Genomic DNA, 9863 nt, shown 5'->3' on the forward strand with positions numbered 1-9863 from the left:
CTCCTGTCTTTCCCCTGAATGGCAGCCACATCTGTCAGCCTCCTCAGGACCTTTTGCGTGCACATCAGCACAACCGGTCCTTTCTGCACCACAGGAACCAAACATGCTATTAACTATACATGCAGTAGGAAAAATACGAACCTTAGTCCAGCTATTGTTTTTAAGTTACTGGTTATCTTCAATATTATAACAACAGGGTATACAAATCAAAAGTCAACTAACTCAGTGAGAGCTAACTGCTTGAATTGCAAGTAATGCTTTGAATAAACTCAGAAACAACATCAAAGAAGCCTACCTGATAAATAAATCCTTTATTGAGGTCCACTGAGAGCATGGTGCACCTCTTGAAACGTTGGGGCAGGATGCCCGCTAACTCTCCTTGTGCTTGCAGCAATAGTAAGATAAGAGGCTAAGGCTAAGGGCCTGAGCCCCACTCAGCTCAGGATGACTATGACTGTTGTAAGAGGACTCAGAGAGAATAACAGAGGCAGACAGCTTGTTTGTCTGTGCATCTCAGTCAAACCCTCGCCTCTCTTCTCAGCCACTCTTTTCAGCTGCTCTTCCCATGCTTTAAAAAGGCAGCAACCTTATTCCAAAAAGCTCAGCGAACAAAACATAAAAACAAAAGCAGAGACTTCAGCACCGCGCCAGCTCTCCCTGTGCCTCTTCCACTGCCTCCGACGCCTTTCATCCAGGGTAACATCAAATGTTTCTGACAAGCGTCCATCCGCCAATCCCCCCAGAGAGATTAGCGCTCTGACATCACCAGTGCTGTGCTGTGCAGAGTTGTACTGCTGAGCATCCAAGCTCTGTTGTTCTATTACCTAAATCATAAGTCGCAAGGGCTCTAAAAACACTATCCTCAGAAAGGAGCTTCACACAGTTACGGGTCAACACATACATCTAGCAGAGGACGTAAGAGGCAGGGTGGAGCGTTGCAGTTTCATTATGCACAGTAGTGTATGTATGACCTACCTGAGGCAAAGAAGCTGCTCTCTGGCTCTAGTGCATTGTCAGCAAAACTGTGATCTGCTAAAAGCAGATCCTAAAGGAACAAGCAAATATTCCTGCTGCGCTGCCGGAGACCACTGTGAAATTACAGTAGTGCTACCTTTGTGGTTTGTGTCAGCTGATACTTTTGAAGGATTTCATTAACAGAAAAAGCACTTATCATTGAAACATTTATAAGTGAAGATCAGACAGCCATATTACAATTATAGTATGCAATCTAATTTTCCATAAGCCTGCCTCTCCTCATCCACCCATCTGTCTCTCATCTTGCTTTGATGTAGTTACTTATCTAAGGTGGAAAGTTTTTTTTTCTTGTTTGTTTGTTTGTTTGTTTGTTTGTTTGTTTGTTTTGTTTTTGCTTTGTTTTATTATTTGCTTCGAGCCCTGTGTACAGGAGCTGCATGCAAAAAGATCTTTTGTTAAAAGGGTTGGCGTAATAAGCAAATGCTTCAGCCAATACCTTTTGATTAGCCTTGTCTCATGCTTTCTTGCTTTGTGGTAGATCTTTGTTCTGTCTTCACTGAGATATTTGAATGCTAATCAATAAAATCAAAACCAAATCAAAATCATCTTCTCCAACCAGCTCTGCATCCTCTTCTTCTGCCTACCTCCATGCTCTCATCATCCTCCTCTCCACTGACACTGCTATAATTAACCATGGAAAGGAGTGCAGCCAGTCTGGGCTGCTAGCTGAGGTGGGGAGGCTTCCTCCCTGCCTGCCAGTTTTGCACAGTTAGATCACTAAGTCGAGCACAGATTTCACACAGATAACAACATTCTCAATAGAACAAACCCCGGCAACTCCAGCAAGCTTCCTCCATCTGTTCTCACTGATCTTCTCCAGCTTAAACTGGACAAATTGGCAGAAAGCCTGCTGTTATGTCAGGGTTGTACAGCATTTAGAGCTGTGCAGTCAAGTTCACATACAAAACAAAATAATGGTCATTTGAATTGGAGTCAAGTTGATAATAGGTAAAGGAAAATAAATATATTTATCTATAAAGAAACAGATAAATACCGGTATGTGCAAAGACAACAACAATGATACATCTCTGCTTTACAATACTGTCAACCAGTACTGGTCACTTATAGCCAAATATAACCTTATTACAACAACACATGATGTATTATATCATCTCGTTTTTTATTTAATAATTAAGCCAAATAAAGAAGCAGTGTGTGAAAACTTCAGCAGACACAGTTGCAACATTCATTGAATTTCATTCACTTCTAATCCCCACTTGGTTTAAATACCTGGAACTCTCCACCTTTTGGTTTTACAACTGAAGTCTCTTGGATGCGAGGTAATATGTCCTCGAAAAAAACTTAAAGAAGTCCAGTCACCTTCTTGTCAAGCTTTTACGAATACCGGGACCTGGATTATTAAAAACCTACATAGACAATCTGGGTGGTTGTACTTTAGGAGGTAGAGCAGCTCAATTACTACATGGAAGTTTGGTGGTTTGAAAAAGGTGCATGTATAAATGAATGAATCAAGCAAGTTGGAGTGCTCAAGTACAGCAGAAAGGTGCTATATAAGAACCAGTCCATTTACCATTCAGTCCTCTCTTCACCACTGGGCTTGACAACTGGTATAAGGAGTTTGTGCTGATGTTTTGTGTTTGGCACTGTTTATTATGGCCAAATATCTCCACTTTGGCCTTCACTGTCCAAAAAATATTGTTTAGGCTGAAGTCACATGTCTTGTGATGTGTTCAGATAGAGCTTTGCGCACCGAAGATGCGGTCACGCACTTTTTCTAAATCTTTTTCTAACTGTACCGTTGTGAACATTTCATATGTGAGTCCCCAACTGAGGCCTTTAAATTCTGAGATGTAGCTTTTGGGTTTTTTGCCAATCGCTGAGGCTTCGATGGTATGACATGAATTCGCTAGGCTGTCCATGCCTAGGACTATAAGCAAGTGTACTGCATGTTTTCCAGTTGTGCATAACCTTTCTCACTGTAGACTGATTGCCCTTGAATTGTTTGGAAATGACCATATAATTATTTCTATATCATTACATTGTTTCTCTGTCAATGTGGTTCAAAGTCCTTAGCACTGTCTGCCACACATGTAGCAGTGTACTGTCATGGTCCAGCCTCCGTGTCTGCATCCTCGTCTGATCCAGCCTCCATGTCTGCATCCTCGTCTGGTCCAGCCTCCGGGTCATCATCCTCACCTGCAGCAGCAGCCTCGTCAGCATCAGCATCGTCCGTGTCTGCAGCGTCAGCCTCATCCGCGCCTGCAGCGTCAGCATCAGCTTTGTCCAGGCCTGGGCTAGCTTCAGCTTCATTGGCTTCCGCAGCTGCCACGCTTCCGCCTGGTCCTGCCTCGCCCGGTCCTGCCTCGCCCGGTCCTGCCTCTGTGTCTTCATCCGCACCCGCAGCAGCAGTTTCATCCTCATACTCGCCTGCAGCAGCAGCTTCAGCTTCACCCGCTTCGCTTGGTCCAGCCTCTGCTTCAGCTTCACCCGCTTAGCCTGGTCCAGCCTCTGCTTCAGCTTCACCCGCTTCGCCTGGTCCAGCCTCTGCTTCAGCTTCATCCGCTTCGCTTGGTCCAGCTTCAGCTTCGCCTGGTCCAACTTCGGCTTCGCCTCCGCCTGGTCCAGCTTCCGCTTCAGCTTCAACTTCAACTTCGCCTTCGGCCTCCGGCCTGCCTTCATCTGCCTCGCCGCCGTTGCCGTCCGCACGGTCGGCCCCCTGAACTGTTTGCCCCTTGCCACCATTGTCGTCCGCACGGTCGGCCCCCTTAATTATTGATGGACTCTACGCACGTTTTGTTTTTGGACTCGGTCCCTACGTCCTGGACCTCCCACCGCCCACCCTGGCTCGGTGGTCTGTTTGTGTTTTGGGGCTGTCATGGTCCTGGGTTGGTGACCCAGCGCTTTAAGTTTATTATTATCATTTTCTAGTTTATTCTGATTTTATATTAGTTCTTTGGGTTTGTTCGTCGTGTTTATTATCCCTACCTGTGTCTTCCCTCTGTGCTCTGTTCGGGTCCCCGCGTTTGTGTTGTAAAATAGTCTGTGTGTTTCCTGTTTTACTTTGTAGGTCTGTGTCTCATTATGTCCATGAGTCCAAGCTGTGTGCCCACCTGTTCCTCGTTTCCTAATGTGCCTGCCAGTGTATTTTAGTCCCTGTCAGTTAGTTCTTGTTGTCACGTCGTTAACGGCGGTTCCCCTCTCGTGCTGTGTTTTATCTCGTGAGTTATATTCTTGGATTTCCCAGTTTAGTTTGTTATTGTTTTGTATTCCTTCCAAGCCTGCATTAAAGCAGAGTTTTTGAGTTCACGTTTTTCCTCTAAGTCCTGCATTTTGGGTCCAATTCCTGCCTGCCACACTGCATTCTTGCACCATATAGAAATAGAATATTGACAACATTGTTACATTTGGCTATGGTAAATATAATAGCTGAAGCTATTTAGATTAGCTTAGGTTAGCTTAGCATAAAATCAGATATTGTCTTCAAAACCAGAAATATTAGCACATTACTGTTCTTACACACTGGCTTTTATACATATTAAAGGTAATGTTTTAATTAGTTGGATATAGCATTATGCTAGCACTTTGGTCATTTACAAGGCTTAATGCTAAACTAAGCTAACTATACATTGAGCGATCCATCCATTTTTTTTTAACTTTTGTTATTTTTTTTTAATTGGGGTCACAGACTTAACTAACAATTATGTATTGATTCAGGTAAAAAAAAAAAACATTTAAAAGTATTTCTAGTTGCCCTTTTGGTTTATTGAAGCTGGCTACAAAGAAAGTTTCAGTTTTTATATTCTAAGTTAGGCTAAACACATTCTGCTCAATTTAATTTCCAGACACTAGAGTTAGATATTCTCATATCTAAGTGTCATTAGGAATGCTTCTGCTAAACTAAAACTAAAGAAATAAAAATATTATCTTTTTGAAATTCCTAAAAGATACGCAAAGTGTTTGAGCCACCATGATGCCACACCAAAGACTACTTAAAAGGCCAAGTTATGCCAACAACAGTTTATAGGCTCCATGAGCCTGGTTCTGCAAGAGGTTTCTTCCTGTTAAAGAGTTTTTCCTTCCCACCGTTGCCAAAGTGCTTACTGTTGGGTTTTTCTCTGTATGTATTATTGTAGGGTCTACCTTAGAATATAAAATGCCTTAAGGCGACTGTTTTGGTGATTTGTCGCTGTATAAATAAAATTGAACTGAACGGAATTAAAGATGACTGATGCCTCCTGTCAAAAGCAGCATTGTATATAAGGACATTATTAGTTAAAGAATTTTTAAAATAGCCTCTATGATTTAATAAATTTGCTCTGAAATTAAGTTTTGAGTTATTCAAACACTAAGATTTGAGCTTTATCTATTTCTAATGTTACCAAAGTTTTACTTTCCATGTGAAATTATTGTATATACGTGTGAATGATAAATTTGATTTATCTTCCATTCTATCGCAGAGTTTAATTTAGTTACTGTTGTCATTACTTAATAAAACAGGGTTCTAATATTTGTATTTATTCACAATATCTTGTAATGTGAAAGTCATCAAAGTGCCCCTGTCAGTTTAGACAGGGGCACTTTGTACTCAGTCTTGTCCTCAGTTTGGCTCTTGGCCCACAGTTGCATAAACAATATTTTGTCAGAGCAAATAGCATGCACATATCAAACCTATCCTCCATGGTTTTTCTTCTCATACTCCTATATTTGCCTCATACTCTCAAAGGCATTTCACAGATATAAAGCCTTCACATAGATTATCTGTTATTATTTATTTTTGTTAACCTATTGTAGATGCCAAATGCAGGTGACGTGTGATTATTGCAACCTAAAATAGTCAACATCTGTTTAGCAAGCAATCTAATTGAAGATCTGAACCAAATACAGCTGCTATATTATTGCAGATTAACAGCTTTTTAAAAGCAAAGAATGTGAGAACACCATCTGAGGCATCAGTAAATCTATCTGATCATTTACTTTTAATTACTTCCTATTGTTCTGAGAAGCACAATAGTACCAGTAAAGCAATGCAGGCCTGCATTCAATTTTATAATATCTACTCATTCATTCATTCTGCCTTAGTAAGACAGATTAGTTTGCAGCGTTGAGCTATTTTTTTTACAGTTTCTTATGCAGATGAGGGCTTCCCTCCACCCCCACAAAAAACACAATATTTGCGGTGGGCTCTCTCTAACATTTGTTTTTTGTGAAGCTTTAGATTTCCTAAAATTTTCAATCTTAAGTTGGAAGTCTACTCAACACTTTGCACTGTCACCTCATGGCAAGAACAACACAGTTTGGATGATCTCCCCGAGCCTGTGAGGGTTTTCTCTAGTTTTCTTCTCACCGTTGCTTGTGGTGTAGATGTGAGATCAATACAGGACTTAAGATACAGAGAATAGAGTGGTGTATGCATGTATGCATAACAGTGGCTTATAGTATATAGGGTTTAAAATCTTTTTCTAAAACTCTTTACCATTTATTTCAACTGCAAACTCTACACATACACCAAACACAAAATCAACATTAGTACACCCAGCTAACGTTTTGGTGTTGATTGATCATCACTATCCATTCAAGATAGCTGAAATGAAAAATAACAGTGAAACTTATGCAGACATCCAGCATGTTACCTGGCCACCTGCTTGATGTCATTCAATAACTTTTTAGTACTAGGAGGCTTTTTTATCCAAATTTTTGCATGTGATTATTTTTTCATTAAGACTAAAACAAAGCAAACAAGAAATACTTACAAAGGGGGAAACAATATATATTAGACAGTTCTGTAAATCTATTCCCTGCAAGCTGGAATTGTACCCAGCAGTTTTTTCGCTGCTAACACTACTACTACTTTTTCCTACTGAGCTATACAGCCATCCCACCAGACTGACTCTATAACCTTACAGTACCTGCCTCTTATCAGAAACCAACTGATGACTGAGGGGTTGGAGCAGTCCACTGACCATGCAAAACAATAAGAAAGTCATATAGTTTGCATTATTCTGTGTTACTCACCACTTCTTTAGTTTCTTGGGAACTTTGTTCCTGCAATTAAAAAAAATATATCAGGAAATCACTTAATGAGACAAAAGCAAGACACGCAAGAACATTACTGTCAGCCAAAATGGTTTGTGAAAAACATTCCTTAGCACGTAAACTTTGAGTGTAACAACTCAAAGGCAGCAGACATTGAAAACCAATAATGCATTTGAATGCAGCGCTTGCTGTTGTAAATTAAACACACTCTCATGCATGACCCTGGAAACCTGGTAACACAGTAGAACGGTACACAATTGTACTGGTTTTTTATAGCCACGTCGTTTGCTGAGAAGTCCCTGAGATTCTCACTATATTAACACCTCACATACTCATACACATCCTGATGAAACCATGACAACACTTGCTATGAGCTATGTAGGAGGAGGGATGGGGAAACAGCAATGAACTACAATGACAGGGAAACGACTCCACTGCAATGGCACTGCGGGGAAACGGAACATCCCATCCCATACCACATCAGCCCCATCAGGCTTCACTGTACACCATAAGCTGCGGAAAACAAAGTCCTCATGTAACACAGCTACAAATAGAACAAACAATGAGAGTATTGATTTGCCTCTATTTGGTGCTTTTTTTTTAAATGGTGAGCACAAAGCAGCATATTTCATATCTCCTCTGGCACTGACAGTGCTTCCAAGGCAGCTGACATTTTTTTTCTCCACACAGTCTCACCTGAATGCTAATGAGGAGAGGCTGACCGCAGAAGCAGGCTGTGCCTTCAAGTGTCTCAGTGTGTTGCATGTGTTTGTTTGTGTGTAACTCTGCCATTGGGTTTGTTAATTTGCTATACTACAGATGCATGTATTCCTCAGTCAATTTTTTTTTGTGCTGCATCTCTCTGTCTATAACTGTATTGACAGTAACACCTACACATGAGATAGAATATGATTACTGCACATAAATTCCTGCATGATACAGTCAATTTGCCGAATATCATATTTTCAAGTCATAAAAATCCAGTCTCTCCTGTCTCTGTCTCCTCACTGCTAGGATCAAACACTTTATGCTCATCTCACTGTATCATCTTGAGATGATGTGTACTTAAAGCAACAGCTTGGCAGTAGATTTTCATATAGATAAGAAAACTGGGTCGAGGGGGTAGCCAGCCCATATGATTTCTACACAAGAAGCAAAGAACCCATGAAATATAACTAGCCTCATCACAAATGCCTCCTGTGTGAAGGCGTTTGGATATGAAGGATGTGAACATCTTCTACTCGGATATACATGCAGTGCACAAGGGAACTGCATCCCCTATATATGATGCGCAACATCCATGTTAGTCGTGATATAGTCATGCGTCATATAGCCGGCAAAGCGTCCGAATATTGGTCATTTTGAAGCACGATTATAATGAAAATGAATCATTCATTTATCGCGTGCTTGCGCCTGTCTTATTCCAAAGGGGTAAACACTGAGCACCAACAGTACATTATGATTTCAACAAGATTATCAGTTAAATTTTAAAGAACTGAACACAAATAGTGCAAGTACGTGAATATTTATCCTTACCGTTGGCAAGAGCGGCTCCATTTGAGCTCCTTGATCCGTGATGTCCATCTTTTCTTCTCCTTGGCTTCACAACAGGCAAGTCGTGATGCGCTACTCCGCCTCTGTCAAATGCGTCTCGAAAACGAGGATGGCTTTTTGTTGTAGCTGATTTGATGTCTCTTTTCTCCCTCGTATTCACCGGGTGGGTTTGATCAAATGGAGGTAGCAAAGCATTGCCGTCCTGCCCTACATAATTTACGCACGAAGGAGGGAGGTAGTGCTTCCCATTACACGCGCTCACCCCGGGACGCGGCGGTGATGAGCACACAGGCGAGTGAACATACAGGGATTCATTTGTGAATACATATTTATAGTCATTTGTAGTCGTTAAGACACGCATAACTATGTTCGGCCAAACAGTCTATTGTTTCAATTGGATCTGTGAAAAAAACATTCAATGTATTTCAGTAGGGTGCAGTTTAAATACTGTACTGTACTGCGTGCGTTATTAATATCTAGTTTAACCGCGACAGCAATCAATACAGCAATGGAGCAATGTCTGCTTGTTTGGTGTTACCCATGTGGATTTTCTCAACCACTGCGCCATACGCAGGCCCCCTCCACACTGAAAACAGCCGCAGCCATTGTCATTATTTTCTTCTCATTTCAGATATAAACATATAACGCATAATATTACGTCAAATGCGCATTACCACTATCCAGAACATCTTACACACCGGCTACAGAAATGCTCCGGTCATTCCATCATTATTTCTAGCTGCAGCACGCCATGCTGTGCCTGTGCCGGAGTTCACGTTTGACCAGGATGCCGCTGCAGTGAAGTTTATACCGGGGTGCCCTCCTCTGGTGGCCATAGAAAACCGTTGCAATTAGATTTAGCCTATATTCATAATGCAACTGTTTAATCTCACTTAAGAGTAACACAAGACAATAGCATGAACGTCAGTACTTAAGTACTTACCTAAGTAATCAATATTTAAGTTGATGCTGGCATTTAATGATGATCAGGCTACAGTGAACTGCTTTCTAAGGTCAAACACATCAACTCTTGGATTCCATGTCAAACTTTTGCTTGAAGCAGGGGGGAAATTGCCCCCGCCTTTTTAAGAAGAAAAAAAAAACAATGAAAGAAAGACGACATATCCATTTTTTTCTCGTATTCAATGATCCTTCCAAATAAGGGGCATATTACTTTTATCTTACCGTTATCTTAACATATGATCACGTGATGAATAAATAGTAATAGTGAATAGTGAGTATATTTGTCATTACACAGATTATGCATTCAATGCCGAAAA

At 41.0% G+C, this 9863-nt stretch overlaps 1 protein-coding gene across 4 annotated transcripts in view; it reads right to left on the minus strand.

Moving 5' to 3' along the window:
* Nucleotides 1-9318, minus strand: part of LOC102305952 (sodium-driven chloride bicarbonate exchanger) — a 58811-nt gene extending 49493 nt beyond the window's left edge. For 2 of the 4 annotated variants that reach the window (XM_005943386.3, XM_005943385.3), the window contains exons 1-2: nucleotides 8566-9318; nucleotides 7009-7038 (exon numbers count right to left, since the gene is read on the minus strand). In XM_005943386.3, the coding sequence (XP_005943448.1) occupies nucleotides 7009-7038; nucleotides 8566-8613 (78 nt within the window). In that variant the 5' untranslated portion in view covers nucleotides 8614-9318. Of the gene's footprint in view, nucleotides 1-295; nucleotides 1311-7008; nucleotides 7039-8565 lie in introns of those variants that run through there. The other 2 variants (XM_014340427.2, XM_014340426.2) reach the window with 2 other exon arrangements.
* Between the last annotated feature and the right edge of the window lie 545 nt (nucleotides 9319-9863).

The sequence above is a fragment of the Haplochromis burtoni genome, unplaced genomic scaffold (assembly GCF_018398535.1).
Source record: "Haplochromis burtoni strain Fernald_Lab_line unplaced genomic scaffold, NCSU_Asbu1 Contig_368, whole genome shotgun sequence".
Taxonomy (NCBI): Eukaryota; Metazoa; Chordata; class Actinopteri; order Cichliformes; family Cichlidae; genus Haplochromis; species Haplochromis burtoni.